Here is a 17,975-nt window from a genome sequence, read left to right on the forward strand (position 1 = left end):
GCCACGGTCGTGGATATTCACCATCCCTGATCTACAAGCTGGGTGACTTTCCCTGAGCAGGGGACAATTCGCCAGCCAGGACTTTGGTAGCAGAGAAGGAGGCCCTGGCCACCCAGGTATAACTAACCCACTAGACTCCCTGATAGAATTCTCAGGACCTTAGGAAGCTCATATTGGCCCATCATTCCTCAATTGGCCAGGACCATGTCTGCCCCCTTTTCTGACGATGTTGTATTAGGAAACATTTGTCTAGAATAGAAACACATTACAGGGTTAATTTCTCCTCTGTAAAAATGACTAAATGCTTTCTTTCTCACCTAGGACCGAAGGGGTGGTCTGGCTGTCACCAGAAGTAACCTTGGACCCATCCAAAAGCTCTACCCATAGGCGGGAAGACGGGGGGCCTGGGCGCTGGGCTCTGGGCTCAAGTTCGCAGAAACACTCCCTGTGACACTCTGCTCCAAAAGCCTACATGTCCTGTGCAGGCTGAGCCACCTCATTTGGACACCTTGGCCTGCAGGGTGCTGGGCAGATACAGGTACCTCCAGATGGCATAGTAGTGGGTACCAGCACCAAATGCCACAAAGAGATGCCAGATGGCGTGGGCAAAGGGGATCCTCCCGTCACTCTTGAAGAACACCATGCCCAAGCAGTAGAAGACCCCTCCGGTCACCAGCTCCCAGATGCCCTCGGTGTTGGGCTGTCGGCAAGGACAAGGGTGAGCACAGGTCAGATGAGCAGCCAGCAAGACCATAATCACCCAGCCGTTCCCCCACCACCCAAGGCGAGAAGACATGTGGATGGTGAGGCAGCCCAGAGCGCCAGGTGGGGCATCTCAACACAGTGATGTCATCAATTCTCCCCAAAGTCATTCTCCAGTGTAACACATTTCTATCAAAATCTCAAAGAATGTTTTATAGCTTTGTTATCTTTTCTAAAAAGCAATATAGCTGGGTGGATCCCCAAAGAAGTGAAAGCAGAGACTCAAACAGGTACTTGTACATCCAAGTTCACAACAGCATTAGTCACAGTAGCCAAAAGGTGGAAGTAACCCAAGTGTCCATCAAGAGAAGAATGGATAAACAAAGTGTTATTCATGTTACTTTATACAATGGAATATTATTCAGCCTTAAAAAGGAAGGAAACTCTGACACATGATACAACATGGATGGACCTCAAGGATGTTATGCAAAGTGCAATCAGCCAGCCACAAAACGACACTGTAGGATTCCATTTATGTGAGGTCCCTGGAGGAGTCAAAAAGTACAAGGGTGGCTCCTGGGGGCTGAGGGTGGGGGAGGGGAGTTAGTGTGTAACAGGGACAGCGTTTCAGTTTGGGAAGATGAGGAAGTTCTGTGGACGGATGGTGGTGATGGATGCACAGCAAGGTGAAGGTACTTCATGCCCCTGAACTGTACACTTAAAAATGGTTAAAATCATAAATTCTATGCATATTTGATCACAATTTTTTAAAGTAATACATACTCACGGCGAAAAATTTTAGAGAAAAATGAAGAGCGGCAAGAAAAAAGCAGCAGTCCCAGCCCTCCGAGGTGAGCACTATTAACACCTGGGTCTTTGCTGGTTACGGGGCTCAAAGAACAGGAGGGACAGAGGGAACAGGGAGTAAGAAGGACCCACTGCCCCCCTCCCTGAGCCCACTTCCCGCAGGTATCACCGCTTCCCACCAATAACGGTGTCTGACGGTATCCTTCCAGAATTGTCTAGACACACACGATATACGTACGGTCTGCACTTCATATACATGTACGTGTGCAGAGGAACTAATCACTTTAGAAAAGGGGGCTCACACCATCCCTGCCGTCCTGAGACATCAGTTCCATGACATAGTCTTGTGGAGATGAGACTACATCCCCACGTGGAGATCCACGCCAGTCTTTGGAACAGCTGGGTAGTATTTCATTGAACATAGGTATAGTCACGCACCCAGTTCTCAAAAGGTGATAGCTGAGTATTAAGGACATATTACAGTAACGCTTCCCAGCGCTTCCTATGTGCCAGGCCTTGTACACAGCACAAGGGGCCTTATGTGAGGTATCTAATGCCATCTTCACAGCAATCCCACGAGGCAGGGTGACTATGTGACAGGCATGGACACACGCCCATGACAACATGCCAAGTGAGAAAAGCATGTTGTAGAGCAGTGTGATTCCATTTTTGTAAAAGAAGAACAAACAAGTCAATATGTCCGCGTATCCACATAGACTTGCCTATAAATAAAAAATGGAGGGAATTCTCTGACGGTCCAGTGGTTAGGACTCGGCACTTTCACTGCCAGGGTTCAGTCTCTGGTCAGGGAACTAACATCCCGCAAGCCAAGTGGTGCAGCCAAAAAAAAAAAAAAATGTAGAAGATACACAACGAACCATTAATGGTGGTTGCAGCTGCGGCATCACGCTGGGGAGGGGGTAAGAGGGGGATTTCAGCTCTTTTATACATTTTCAGACAAGACTTATGTTTTGCAGTGAGTATGTATTTAAATATACACGTACAATATATGTATATATGTATTTAAATTATGTAGTACATAATTTGTGGATATTATATAATTAATAGATATAACTGAAACATACATATTTAAACAAGTAAACTTGGCGGGGGGAAGGTAATCTGTAAAAATAAATACAAATCACAGGGAAAATGTTGAGTAGAAAAACTAATGGGGAGAGATCTCACTGCCAAGTATTAAGATGCAACAAAAGCTAAAATATGTAACACGGTTTGGTACTAGTATAAGAATAGGCCAACTTGGGAAACAGACCCACATATACGTATATAAAGCTAACATATGATAAAAGGAACATTTTTAAATGGTAGATAAATAACTGCCTAATCATTTGGGGAGGAATCACCATATACATAAGAAACGGCGGTGGGAATACAGAGTTTAAAATTAAAAGTTAAACCGTAGAAGAAACAGGAGAAAATATAAGTAAATACTTATATAAACTTGGGAAAGGGAAGACCTTCCTAACCATAACACTTAAGGTAAAGACATAAAATTTAAAAAAAAAACAAAAAACCTGCTAGATTTGACTACATAAATTTTCTTTAAGAGCTAGGTATGGATACTAACACGCTCAGAAATTTTTCACTTCAAAATATTTTCAACTTTAAAATAAACCGCTACTCATAGATAAGAGATTAATTTAGACAAAGATCAATGCCTCAAATATATATAATGTAATATCATTTAAATTTATAGGATAAGTTATTTATTGGTCATTTCAAACAGATGACAGTCAATTTTAATTTGGGGGAAAAAAAAGAAATATCTATTTAAACACAAATTCCTCCAGCAAGATCTATAGGACATACGTCCTTTCTTCTTTTTAAATAATTTTGTTAGCTATAATTGACACACCATAAAATTCACCCTTTGAAAGTTCACAGTCTAGTGTCTTCTCGACTACATACATTTTTAACATCTGCCAACAGTAATCATTTAAAAGTAAGAAACTGTTACCTGGCCTAGGGAGGTACCAGCAGGCTGAGTTGACCGTGCCCATTTGACAGAAGGGACAACTGAGGCTCAGAGAGGAAAGGGGATCCACCCACGGCCACACAAGCTGCCGCTCTTCCATGGCTGGGACCCTGAGGCCTCTCCCTGCAAGGCTCTCCCGCTCACAGGGCGAGGTGGTGCAGCCCAAAGATCCCGATACTCGGGGTTGGAGGTTACGGGGCCACATCCCAGCTCAGCCCCTCGAGGGCTGCATGTCCTTGGGCCAGTCACCTTCTCTCTCAGAACCTGAGCATCCTTGTTCATAAAACGGAGGTGGTCACATCCATCTCCAAGGACGCCTGGGGCGGGGAAGTAAGGTCCTGTGAGTAAGCTTCCTGCACGTCACAAGGGCTCAGGACGCACAGGAAAGAGGTCAACCTTCACGTCCCAAGAAGCAGGTTAGGGTGTGGCAGCATCAGAGGGGGTGTCAGAAGTCTGAGACTCAGCTCGGCCTCCATGGCCACCTATGTTATTATTATAGATTTAATTTAGCGATCGGGTACTTACTCTGTGCCAGGCACCATTCTAATCACTGTCCATGGGTTTTTCTTACTTGATCCCTAAATAGGCAGGAACTGGAGCCCCGAGGGACTAACGAACTCATTGGAGGTGAAGCAGAGAGAGGAGGTGCCGTAGAACCGGGGAGCCGAGCCCTGGGGTGACCTGCACGTTCTCCTGCCTCAGCCCGCAAGTCACGCTGACCCCAGGCCTCAGTTCCCTCGTCTCCCAGAGGAGAAGGTTCAACCTGACAATGTCCAGAGTCACTGTGGGTCCCCTCCAGCCAGACGGGAGGCCCCACGCCGGGTGGGGGCAACTTACCATGGAAAGGATGACCAGGGCGGGGAAGAAGCCCATGACGACGTAGCAGAGCAGCTCCACGAGCTTGTACCTGCCAGGAGGACAAGCCGTCTTGGCCTCAGGACAGCCTCCCCACGAGGGATAGCTCCCCGCTCGGGTTAGGAGGGGACACCCTGGCCGGAAGCGTGAGAGAAAGGGACTCCGCCCTCTGCCCAGCACTCCTGGGCCCAGATTTCATCCAGCTACACCCAGCAAGGTGCTGGCAGAGTTGGGTGGCCACGGGAGGGTCTCTTTCCCTCTCTGAGACTTGGTTTCCACATCCATGAAATGACATTTGAGGATTGCAAACGCTGGGTGTAGCATGCCTATGGATGCTTCCCATGCTCAACCCAGGGCAGACATTACTATTCGATCCCAGCACCTTTCCGCACAAGGCCCAAGCAGCCACTCTCCATCCATCTGAGTGGCTGCACCAACTGACACCTGTTTGCTGTCCCTGGAGATTCCAGGAGTCTGTTATTCCCTTTAGCTTCTCTAGCTCTGTTTCTTTCCCACGCTTAATCATTCGCAGCCTGTCACTCAGCAGGATGGAAGGGAGGGGGCAGCCCTGAGAGCCTCTCCCCCTTATCCGCTAACACAGCTTCGGGAAGGCAGGTAATACCTGACATCAGTCAGTGGGTCTAGGAACCTACAATGCCTTTTTTTTCTTTTTTTAAAACTCTTCACATTGACCCTATGGGCTGTGGACCTGGTGGCCATCAATGGACCTGAACACAGGGATGCCAGGCACAGCTGTGCCCTCGTGCTTCTGGGGTTGTCCTGGGGTCTCGTCTCACTGGGGGCAGGGAGGAGGCCCTGATGGAGGCACCCCCCCAACCTGAGGCCGCTCCCCCAAGCCCTGGCTTACCGCTCATGGAAGAAGAAGACATAGATGGTGCCGACAGAGGCCATGATCCAGACCAGCCATCGCATGTGGGAGGCCCAGGGGCCCAGCTCGCGAAGGTTCAGCCTGGGAGGGAGAGCCAAGGGCACAGCCTGAGGCGGGCACTAGGATCTAGCCCTCCACAGCCAGCCCGTCACAGGAACACCGACCCCAGAGAACCCCTGTCCCCGTGGCTCCATGTGTGGGATGTGGCCTCTCACGGGAGGACACGTGGAGAGACAGAAAGAGAAACTGAAACAATAGGCAATTATTAGAGCAAAATTAGCACAACTGATAATGTCCAAGCATTGAAAGAAAAGGGCATCTCAAGCCAGTGGGCATATAAACAAGTAAAGCCTGTTTGGAGAATGTATCAGACTCTGAAGGGCACATATCCTGTGGCCCAGGCACTCCAAGTTCAGGGGCTGGCCAGAGGCAGGCTGTTTTGCAAGCACACAGAGGCACAGAAAAGGACATTCATCCCAGCAGCAGTCCCTGTAGGAAACACCTGAAAACCACTCAAACTGGCCACCAAAAGGGGACAGGAATATAAGGTGAGTATCCCTCCAGGCTGGTTACTAATGTATTGACTCTCAGCTCTACATTCACCCTTTTTGCTGGCTGTGTTTTTAACTGAGATGGGCCTCATGAATTTCTTCCTTTGCAGCTGGCACAGCATCGAGTCCGTCAGTAGAGGGTGATGAAGAGACTTTGCAGAAGGAATTCCTTCCTTCCTTCCGGACTCCCGTGACTCTCTCCCCAGGCTCCCGGAAAGTGGGCTTTTCTCTCCACTGCTTGGCACACGTGGTGTCTCCAGGGCCAGGCGTCTGCGGGTCCCAGCCTTCTCCAGCCTCTGGCCTCTGTGTGTTTTCTCCAGCTGTTGGCTTAGGCACACAGCCAGGGGCCCCGGACAGTGCAGGCCTGTGCCCCGCCCCACACACACGCGTTCCTGTCCAGCACACGGACTGTCTTCAGCCTGTGCAGCCGTCTGCACAACTAAACTGCACGGAAACACTCCAGATTCCTGCAGAGAGGGACTCCGGTTCCAGAAAATGGTGATTTTTCTTTTGCCCGCCTCGATATTTATAACTGTATCGTGTTTGTTTTCTGAAGCACCGGGTAAAGAAGATTCTGTGTCACACTTGACCCTGCCAGTCTTTTCCATCCTTCGTGACATGGTCCCGCCGGCCTCATGAATCACGTGACACGTCTGTGTCCTCTGATTCTCTCTCTCTCAACCCCACATCCAAGCAACCGCCAAGTTCTGCCGGCTCTTCCTCCTACAAAGCCCGCAAGCCAGAGCACATCTCCCCACCTCAGCACCTGCACCCCTCCTTCACGGCACAGTTCTGGTTCATTCCTTGTGTCAGTATCCTTGGGACAGTCAACGTCTGCATCCTCCGTGAGACTATAAGTCCCATAAGGAGAGAGAGTCTGTGTCTTTGCTCACAGCCGCATCCTCAGACACCAGCACGGGATGGGCACAGAGCCGGTGCCCAAGTGGTCACAGCCAGGGATAAAGAGTAGAAATCCAGGCACTGAATCAGCCAAGCGGGGGACAGTCAGAGGGCTATTCTAGAAATCTACATCAAGGAGAGTTACGGCAGCTGAGCACAAAACCCAGCTTTACTCTAATTGGCAACATCCACAAAGAAACCTGACATCACCTGGCTCCCAACAACCACAGGTGGTGCCTGGGGGTGACACGGGGCCATCAGGAGGTGGCCTTGTGGACTGAGTGCCCAGCCACGGCTTCTGGCTTCTCCCCCCTGCTCTCAGCTTCTCCCGTGGCTCCCACCTACCCACTCCAGCAGCAGCCCCTCACCCAGGACCAACACTTCTTCTCGGAGCCTCCATACGCCTGCCCACCTGGCATCCGACAACCAGGAGCATCCTGGTTGGCAGGACAGAGGCACGTCCCCTCCTCCCGCAAAGCCCAGCTGGGCATGGGGCTGCCTCTGACGATGTCTCCAGGCTGACGGCAGCAGGGCTGATTTCCTAACACTCCCGAGAGTCACTGATTTCCTGGGGAAAGCTGATGCCGGAAACCCTGGCATCCCCTGCTCTACGTCCCCTCTCCCCCACCTTCAGTCACTCAGTCCACTCAGTTTCCTGTAAATATCTTTTCCATCCATCCATCCATCCACCCATCCATCTATCCATCCTCTCGACTCCAAGGCCACTACCAGGGCCCCAGCCATCACAATCTCTCTCCCAGGTCCTTGCACCAGCCTCCTCACACCTCCCTGCTCCCCAGGCATCACCTTTCAGTCCAAAAAATAAAACTACATCAATATCCTGTTTCAAACCCCCAACCACTCCTCAGTGTAGACCAGCAGCCCCCATCTGTACCCTGTTCACCACCACACCTGCACTACAATGACCAGAGGACCGTGGAGCAATAATCACCCTCAAACGCCGGTCACAGGAGGTGGAGACCTGTGGTTTATTCGCCCAGAACGCTGTCCAGCAAGCAGACTGGATGGTGACTCCTGCAATCATGACTCCACGACTGTCACCACATAATGTTGCCCGAAAGAAGCAAGATCCGAAGGAACAATGATCCCATTAACTTGAAGTAAGAAATCAGGCAAAACTACCCTATGATGGCAGATGTCAGGACTGTGGTTACCCCTGGGGGGCAGTGGACTGGGGAGGGGCTGGAGATGTTTTGTTTCTCCACCTGGGTGCTGGCTGCAGTGTGTGGGAACTCACTGTGCATATCCCCCGGGCACGTCTCAATAAAATGTGTTTCAAAAGCAGTCGTCTTTGTGCGCACCGACAAAACCCATTGATTCGTTGAGATGATGAAAAAGAACGCTCCGTTTATGACAGCCAAAAATGGGAATTCTCCAGGCAAAAATGGGACAAACCTCTGTGGCTCCCACTCCTCAGAGGCCAACATGCTGATTCTCAGAGAGGAACACCTCCTCCAGGAAGCCCTCCTGAGGCCGCCTCTGCAGGGTGGTGCCTCCTCTGAGCTCCACGGCTGCATGCGCACAGGCCCGTGTCACCGTGTTGTCACTGTCCTGTCCCAGAGCCCCTCTGCCAGCCAGAACCTCAGCGTCCTGACCCCCAGCACCGCCAGCCACCCAGACACATTCAACAACTGTGACTGGAATGGCCCTTCTCCCCTCACAGGGGCTCTGCAGGCTTCCCAGCTTTTCGCGTGTGACCTGAGTGTATTCCAGAACTTTCGAAAACCCTGAGGCACTTGCTGGGGGAGTTTATTTTTTTGTTTTTGTTTTTTAATTTATTTATTTATTTATTTTTGGCTGCATTGGGTCTTTGCTGCTGTGCGCGGGCTTTCTCTAGTTGCAGCGAGCGGGGGCTACTCCTCGTTGCAGTGCATGGGCTTCTCATTGCGGTGGCTTCTCTTGTTGCAGAGCATGGGCTCTAGGTGAGGGGGCTTCAGTAGTTGTGGCACGTGGGCTCAGCAGTTGTGGCTCGCAGGCTCTAGAGCACAGGCTCAGTAGTTGTGGCTCACGGGCTTAGTGGCTCCGCGGCATGTGGGATCTTCCCGGACCAGGGCTGGAACCTGTGTCCCCTGCCTTGAAGGCAGGCGGATTCTTGACCACTGCGCCACCAGGGAAGTCCCTTGCTGGGGGAGTTTAAACTGGTACAATCTGTGGAGGGTGACTTGGCAACAGTTAGCCAAAGGAGTAAGGCCCACTCCTGCCCCCCAGCCGTCCAAGCCTCAAATTTACCCCACAAAGATCAGGCTTGGCCACGTGAACCTGCTGTTTCTGTAGATCAAAAAAGGTTGCCTCAACAATTTCACCTGATTCAAGCCAACAGAACCAAGCACCTATGCTGAGTGGTACAACAGCAAGGACTTTCACTGCAGCCCTGTTTGTTATAGCAAAGGAAGGGGAAGTGCCTACATCATAAATATTCATAAACAGGGGTGGCCGGGGAACATTATACTGCTGTAAAAAAAAAAAAAAAAAAAAAAAAGAAAGAAAGAAAATGGAGTGGGGAAATCTTCAAGGTACTAATATGGAAAGATGTCCCCAAGTCCACGACTAAGAGAATGAAAGCAAACTGCAGAGTCTGTACAGTATCGCTCCTTTTGTATTAAAGTAGGAAAATATAAATATAAACATATAAAATATAGGTATGTGTGTGCATGTATTTGCATATCTACATATGCATATATGCAAATGTGTCTGTACATATACTCATACGTACACGTTTGCTCTTTCCTACACAAAAGCACTCTAGAAAGATACACAGGAAGCTGGTACTAAGTAGTTGCTTCTAGGAAGGAGAATGGGTGGTGGGTATCTTCTTACCTACGAGCTTTTGTGCCAACATATCACCCAGCCAAACACGAAGAAATTCAAACAAAGGAGAGGATGCCAGCCCTCCCGGGGACCCGCAGAGACACTCACCAGGGCGCGTAGGAGGCCGCGATGAAGAAATAGATGACCATGCGGTCGGACATGTGCAGACAATGCTCCACTGTCCTGTGGCAGAGAAGGCGGGTTACGGGCCCTGCCCTGGACCAACGGGCTTTGGGGGAGCCTGGGCTCGGGGCTGATGCACCTCCATCCACCATGACCCCTCGGGCCTCGGTATCCCCATCTGTGAGTGACCAGAGCAGTGGTTTTCCAACCAGGCTCCCTGTCACCCTAGGAGTTGAATGGAGACACCTCGGGGGTACCACTGAGGACCCTCCTCCCCCTGGCAGCCTCCTCCCATACTTTAATCAGAGAAAGTCTGCATTCTGTTTTATATACTGGGCTTTTTGAAAGATTTCAAATGATAAAGAATTCAGTAGCTTAAAAAAAAAGTGTGAGACACAGACTCACAGATACAGAGGACAAACTAGTGGTTACCAGTGTGGAGAGGGAAAGGGGGAGGGGCAACATGGGGGAGGGGATGAAGAGGCACAAACCCTTACGTATAAAATAGGCTACAAGGGGGATTCCCTGGTGGTCCCGTGGTTAGGACTCGGCGCTTTCACTGCGGTGGCCTGGGTTCGATCCCTGGTCGGGGAACTAAGATTCCACAAGCTGTGCAGCACGGCCAAAAAAATAAATGAATAAATAATAAAATAAAATAAGCTACAAGGATGTATCGTACAATCCAGGGAATATAGCCAGTATTTTGTAGTAACTATAAATGGAATATAACCTTTAAAAAAATTGTGAATCACCACGTTGTATACCCGTAACTTATATAATACTGTACATCAACTATACTTCAATTAAACAATGAAAGAAATTCAAGGACCTACTGTATAGCACAGGGAACTATACTCAATATTTTGTAATAACCTATATTGGAAAAGAATCTGAAAAAGAATATATATATATATACAAACACACATACATATACACATATATTTATGTATGTATAACTGAATCACTTTGTTGTGTACCTGTTAACTAACACAACATTGTAAATCAACTATACTTCAATTTAAAAAATAAAATAAAAATAAAAATGGAAAAAATGAACTTAAAAATGCATACTCAATAGAATTCTAGCAAGCAGAAGAAAATACGGAAAATTAAATGTTTATTAATTCTATTCTATTCTCCTTTCATTAAAAAATAATAAGTGCAAAACCAACAAACCTAGGTGCCCCCTGAAGACCCTCTGGGTTCTGGCATTCTGGCTCAGGTCCAGGCTCTGAAGCCATAAGACCTGGGTTCGAATCCCAACCCTACCACAGAGCGACTAGGCCCTTGAGCAAGTTACTTACCCTCCCTGGTCTCAGCTCCCTCAGCTGTAAAACAGGGAGGATACTGGCCACCTATCGGGGTCGCTGTGAGGACTAAGAGGGTCAGGACTCAGCACAGCGCATAACAGGAAGTGCTCATAAACGTTACTGTTTCCGTTATGACCTCCCCTTGAAGAGCAAATTACAGTCATCAATACATCTGACCAGCGTGGTAGCCAGCCTCCAAAATGGTACCCAAGGAGCCCCACTTTCTGGTCCTCACACCTGTGTGTAGCCCCTCCCACAACAAATATGGCAAACATATGGAACCAATAGGAGGTTGCAGAAATGACGGTGTGTGGTTTCTAAGGCTAGATCATAAAAGATATCACAGCCTCTGCCTCGTTCTCTTGAATCACTAACTTTGCGGGGGGACGAGCCATGTGGCCGAAGGGAGGTCCACGTGGGAAGGACTGAGCAGCCCCAAGCATCCAGCACCAACATGCCAGGCCTGGGAGGGAGACACCTTGGAAGTGGCTTCTCCAGCCCAGGTCCCGCCTTCAGGTGACGGCAGCCCCGGGCAGCATCGTGACTACATCAGCAACCTTGAACCAGAAACACACATCTAAGCTCCCAAATTCCTGCCTCTCTGAAGCTTTGAGAAAGAATCAGGGTTTACTGTTATCTGAAGCCTCTATGAGCTGGGGTAATTTGTTACGCAGCAGTGGATAACTAGTACAAACTGTGATTCTGTCTAGCGACTGCAGCCTTCATTAAATTTGGCCGTGTTTCTATCTGATGCTGGGCTAACTGCAAGTCTTCCTAGAAATAAAAGGAATAACAACAGCTGATACAGACAGAGCACGTTCTATAATCAGAGCACCGTTCTAAGCTCTTTACGAGCATTAACTCTTCAATCCCACCTAGGAGGTAGGGACCGTACTTTTCATCCACCACGTCACAGATGAGGACACTAAAGGGCAGCACCATCACACCACTGGTAAGTGGGCCCCAAACCCAACGACTGCTGTCTTTAGAAGAAAAAGGAGTGGGAGATTTGGACACAGAGACACACGGGGAGGAAGGCCTGTGAAGACAGAGGCAGAGATTGGAGTGATGCTGCCACAAGCCAAGGAACCGTGGGAACCACCAGAAGCTGGAAGAGGCAGGGAAGGGTCCTCTCGTAGAGACATGGCCCTCCTGATACCCTGATCTCGGGCTTCTGGCCTCCTAAACTATGAGAGGCTAAGTTCCTGTTGTTTCAAGCCCCCCAGTGTGTTGTAATTCATTACAGCAACCAGGAGCCACAGAGAGGAAAGAATGGGGACAGGAGAGGGTGGGATACAGCAGAGTCACAGGGCTTCTGGGGGCAAGAGGGCCATTGGACATGGGGACCAGTGGTCACTGCAGCTGCTATAATGGACCAGAGCGTCCCCTCACTTTATGGGGGCCCTGGAAACCTAGAATCAACACTGGCTTGGACACAACTATGTGACCTTGAGCAAGTCACGTTCCAGATTCAGTGTCATCATCCACAGAACAGGGATTCTACAAGCTGCAACGTGGATGAGCCCCAGGACATCATGGTCAGTGAAAGGAACCAGTCACAAAAGGCAGAAGCGTCTCAAGGGTCCATCAACAGATGAAGCGATAAACAACGTGTGGTCCATCCATACCATGGAATATGATTCAGCCTTGAAAAGGAAGGTGATTCTGACGCCTGCTACAACATGGATGAAACCTGAGGACACTGCTCATGAAAGGATAAATATTATACGATTCCACTTACATGGGGTACACAGAGCAGTCAAATTCATAGAGACAGAAAGTAGAAGGGTGGGTGCCAGGGGCTGGGGAAGGTGGATGGGGAGTTAGTGTTTAATGGGGACAGAGTTTCAATTTTCGAAGATGAAAAAGTTCTGGAGATGATGCTGGTGACGGCTGCACTGCAGTGTGAGTGTAGCTAACACTACTGAACTGTACAGTTAAAATGGTTAAGATGGTAAACTTTATGTCATGTGTATTTATCACAATTTTTTTTTTTTTTTTTTTTTGCGGTACGCGGGCCTCTCACTGTTGTGGCCTCTCCCGTTGTGGAGCACAGGCTCCGGACACACAGGCTCAGCGGCCATGGCTCACGGGCCCAGCCAGTCCGCGGCATGTGGGATCTTCCTGGACCGGGGCACGAACCCACGTCCCCTGCATCGGCAGGCGGACTCCCAACCACTGCGCCACCAGGGAAGCCCTATCACAATTTTTTAAAAATTAAAAACAAAACAAATCAAAATTAAAATCCAGGATTCTAATGCCTACATTGCAGAATTATTGGAAAGATGCAGAGGGACATCTGCAGAATGCCTGGAACCTAGGGGGTGCCCAGAAGGGGGAGATTATTATGACGATTATGAGGGTCCCTCATAATGACCCTGGGAGCGAGGGGCTTGTTCTTCCGGACTCGCAGAAGTGAGCAAACGAGGCAAATGAGGGTGAGGTGGTCCGCCCACGTGGGACTCAACCCCGCCGGCCCGAGGCAAAGACGGCACAAGGGCTTCCATCCAGGGCCCCTCCTGGCTCAGCCAAGCACGGCCCGAGGCATCCTGCCTCACCCCTCAGCCCACCGTGGGCCCCAGCCCTGGTCACCCCTCCAGGAACTCGCCCCCTCCCATGAGCTAGGCAGCAGGCACCTGAGGTGGCTCTTCTTCCAGGAGATCGTGTGGAACACGGTGGACACCACGAAGAGCCCACAGAGGCCGAGGCCGTAGATCCAGGCAGAGATGGTCTCCCAGTCATCGTCCGACAGGAAGTAGAGGTTGGAGCTGCCGAGGATGCTGGGAATGATCCAGAGCTGGAAGCAGGGTGGGGAGAGGTGCTGCAGGGCCAGCCTTTGGAGTAGGGTCCAGGCAAATACAGAGCCCCTGAGCAACCCGAGCCTTTTCTCCAGACCTGCACTGTCCAACAGAACTTCCCATGATGGAGGGAAGGTTCTAGACCTGCACTGTCCAACAGAAATTCTGTGATAGAGGGAAGGTTCTAGGCCTGTACTGTCCAACAGAACTTCCCATGATGGAGGGAAGGTTCTAGACCTGCACCATCCAGGAGGACTTCCTGTGATGGAGGGAAGGTTCTAGACCTTCACTGTCCAACAGAAATTCTATGATGGAGGGAAGCCTCTAGACTCTGGACTGCCCAACAGAACTTCCTACAATGGTGGAAACATTCTAGATTTGCACTGTCCAGTATGGGAGCCACTAGGCACACGCAGCTACTGAGCACTTGAAATGTGACTTGTACCACTGAGGACTTGAAGTTTTCATTTTAACTGGTTTCAATTTCAGTTCCAACAGCTACACGAGGCCAGAGGCTACCATATTGGACAGCATAACTCTAGAGAATATCATGGTAAAACAGGAAGCCAAGATCTCCTCTCTTCAAGAAGCATCTCTGGCCACTGCCCCCCACCCCCTGCGTCCACTGATACCCCAGCCTCCCGGTCAGGGCACACCGCTTCATGCCTCTGTGCTGTTGCACCTGTGGTTCTCTCTGAAGAAGGCATCCCTCCCTACCATGGCTACCTGGAAAACTCCTCAGTCTTCGAATCCTGGTTTATCCATCGCTCCCTCTGAGAAGTCTCAGAACTCTCCAAAGCACTGGGGGTACAGGATCCCTGCAAGGGTTTGCCCAATTTCGTGTGTTAGGAGCACTTTTTCTGGAGAGAGATTCTACAGCAGCCCCAGCCAACAGAACTATAACGTGGGTGGTGCAGGTAATTTTATATTTTGTAGTCACCACATTTTGAAAAGGAAATTATTTATAGGTGAAATTAATTTTAATATTTTGCTTAGTCCAATATATCTAAAATATCATTTCAATGTGTAATTAATATGAAAAGTATTAAGAAGATACCTTACATTCTTTTCTTTCCATGCTAAGTCTTTAAAAGCTGGTGTGTATTTTATACTCACAGCACATGTCAATTCAGACAAGCTGCATTCCAGTTGTATGAGGCCAGTGGCTACCAAGCTGGACAGCGTAGGTCTAGAGCTTCATTAAATCCTCAAAGGGGCCCATGCGCCAAAGGGTTAAGGACCACTGCCCAGAGAAGGATTTCTTACACAAGGCTGGGGTAGGGGGAGACGGCAAGTATTCCAGGCAGAGGGAACAGCACGTGCAAAGGCACGGGGTCATCATGCCTTCTATTTCGGAAACAGCAGGTGGCTCAGGGCGCTGGAGCCTGGGGGCAAGATCATGGCAGTGGAAGGTGGGTCAACATAACACAAAGGCTAAGACCTATCTGGGAGCTTGCTATCGAGCCTGGATGCTGTACAGGGTACTGGAGAGCCACTGAAGGTTCTTAAAGTAAAAGAGAGGCACGCGCAGCACCTCCAATTTCCCCAAAGACCTTCCCTCGAGATCCCACACGCTCTTCCAAGGGCCATGGAAGACTTGAGAACAGGCCACTCGGGACATTGTCACGGAACAGAAACACAATCTCTCCAAGGGCAAAGAGGCTGCGTCCCCAGCCCCCCTCTTTAGCTCTCAGCCCCCCAAGACTCACAGCATGGGTGGCGCAGTTGGCAGCATGCTCATACTCCGTGGGCTGGTACCTCCTGTGGGCAGGGACTCGGTGGTTCATGAACCTGGAGGGAGACACACAATTCCCGGAAGCTTGGCTGGGAAGCCGGGGGCGGCCCGGGTCACAGAATTCCCAGGAGGCCTGAGGACCTCGGCCCCTGCTGGTGGGAAGAGGGTCCTCCTCCCCTCCCCTCCTGTCCCCTTTCCCTCCTCCTCTCCCCTCCCCCTCACGCTCCGCTCCCTCCCTCCCTTTCTATTACACTTTTTTTGGACTATCCAACATTTTGTGCTTTAATCCCCAAAGTGGTGTTTGCTAAATATTGGGTTGCAGGGAATTCCCTGGCGGCCCAGCGGTTAAGATTCGGTGCTTTCTCTGCTGTGGGCTGGGTTCAATCCCTGGTCGGGGAACTAAGATCCCGCAAGCTGTGCGGCACACGCGGCACAGCCTAAATAAATAAATAAATATTGGGTTGCAGCATCCTCTTCATTTCTTACTTCTAATTTTCTTTAAACATAACAGACATACAACATAGCTCCCCAACGTACAGCTGGACGGATTTCGACGTAGACACACGCCCACGTGACCACCACCAGAAGAGCCAGAGCCTCTTTTGCACACCCTAGAAAGTGCCTTTGTTACTGAACCCAGGTCCGGCTGCTCGCCCGCTCGAAAGCCAGTTCTCGAGAGACAAATGTTGGTAGGAAAGGAAAGGTTGCTTTATTTTGGAGACCGGCAATCAGCGGGAAGGGTGGACGCCTGTCCAAAGGCCAACTCCACCCCCACCCCCCGACAATCAGGGGGCAAGAGCTTTTACAGACAGAGGGAGGGGGCTACATGCAGGAACAGCACAGTGAGCTCTGACAGTCGTCTTGAAATTGGTCATCGGTGGTCTTCATCTCGATTATTTTAGGTGCAGTTCATCTTCAGTTCCAGGGTCGGTTTGTTTCCATTTCTTTGGGCCAATTCTTGGAATTGTGGCAGCTTATGTCATGGCTACAGCCTGGTCATCATGTAGTTAACTTCTTCCACCTGGTGGGGTTTCAGTATCTATAAGACAGCTCCGAATATTACCTATAGCCCTTGAGAAGGAACTAAAGGTCCTTGACTTTGCTTAAGGACTGAACTCTTATTATTTGGTCTCCTTTGACTGTGTTCCTCTGTTACTGCATTTTCTCACTTCTCTGATTAAACTTATTCTTTGGCTAAATTTTTTCCACAGACAAAAGGCAGGCGGAGGACATGGGGGGGGCAAGGCCCACAGCGTCCTGCTCCATGTCACCTTTATACCCCTTCCCAGGGGCACTGCCCCCCAAGGACACCCCCCTCTGACACTGTCACCGTGGACTAGTTTTGCCTATTCTTGAACTCCCCGTCAGCGGGATCACACAGCACACACCCCCTGGGTCTGGCTCCTCGGGCTCAGCATGACTTCAGTCGGCCTCAGTAATTGGCTGTTTTCACTGCGGTAGAATATTCCACCCGGTGAGTGAACCACAAGTCATTTATCCCATGTACCGGAGGCGGACGTTCCAGCTTGGAGCTGTTATGGTAACTCTGCTATGAGCATGCATTGTAGTGAACATATGCATTCATTTCCGCTGGGCGTAGATCCACACGTGGAATGGCCAGGTGACTCTATCTTGACAATGAACATTCCTTTTTTTTCTTAACTTTTTTTTTTCTTTCTTGGCTGCACCGTGCAGCCTGAGGGATCTTTGTTCCCGGACCAGGGATCGAACCCATGCCCCTTGCAGTGGAAGCATGGAGTCCTAACCACTGGACCACCAGGGAAGTCCCAACAATAAGCATTCCTGATGCTCTGGTGTCTTGGAATCTTCCAAGCCCCATCCACTGCCTCCACCCCGTTCTCTCACCTGATCCTCACGGGAGCTCCTGGTACCTGCAGGCTACCATGGAGCCACAGAGCCACCACCATGCCGGGTTTACGGAGGGGAAGTTCCAGTGCAGAGTTAGGAAGTGACATCACCCAGGTGGGATGGGACACGGCCACACCTGGCTGACCGAACTCTCTGCAGGGGTCTTCAGGTCAGGCTGGCGGTGAGGGAGATGAGATCTGCAAACACCTGGCTCTCGGGTGGCAGGCAGGACCACGCTGGCTCAGAGTCAGGTAAGTGGACAGTTTACCTTGGACTTTGCCAAGAATCATCCACCAGGTGGGGTTAAACTCCACTAAAACACCAAAAACCTTCCCCCACACCCCAGGAACCCGATTATTACTATAAAGACCCACACAAATGAGAAATGGGTGTATGGTTCAGAACAAAGGGCACAATGCAGTGCAGTGCACAAAGCATTTATTAAGTGCCCACTGTATGCTGTGTCCGTGCTAGGGGCCGTCCACTTAGCATTTCTTGAGTGCCTTCTGTATGCTGGATCTATGCCAATAAAGCAAATACAATAACAACAAAAATAGGGTTATGGGTTGAATTGTGTCCTCCCAAAATTCCTATGCTGAAGTCCTCACCCC

General features: G+C 50.0%; 1 protein-coding gene across 2 annotated transcripts in view; it reads right to left on the reverse strand.

Moving 5' to 3' along the window:
• Positions 1 to 496: 496 nt before the first annotated feature.
• The window catches only part of MMD2 (monocyte to macrophage differentiation associated 2), a gene marked incomplete at both ends in the record, with an annotated part of 48,488 nt that continues 31,009 nt past the window's right edge, over positions 497 to 17,975 (reverse strand). Inside the window, 6 exons of one of the 2 annotated variants that reach the window (XM_079718470.1) lie at positions 497 to 700; positions 4,343 to 4,412; positions 5,229 to 5,330; positions 9,638 to 9,712; positions 13,599 to 13,759; positions 15,470 to 15,551. In XM_079718470.1, the coding sequence (XP_079574596.1) occupies positions 497 to 700; positions 4,343 to 4,412; positions 5,229 to 5,330; positions 9,638 to 9,712; positions 13,599 to 13,759; positions 15,470 to 15,551 (694 nt within the window). Of the gene's footprint in view, positions 701 to 4,342; positions 4,467 to 5,228; positions 5,331 to 9,637; positions 9,713 to 13,598; positions 13,760 to 15,469; positions 15,552 to 17,975 lie in introns of both variants that reach the window. The other variant, XM_079718469.1, reaches the window with a different exon arrangement.

The sequence above is a fragment of the Hyperoodon ampullatus genome, assembly GCF_949752795.1.
Source record: "Hyperoodon ampullatus genome assembly, chromosome: 14".
NCBI lineage: Eukaryota > Metazoa > Chordata > Mammalia > Artiodactyla > Ziphiidae > Hyperoodon > Hyperoodon ampullatus.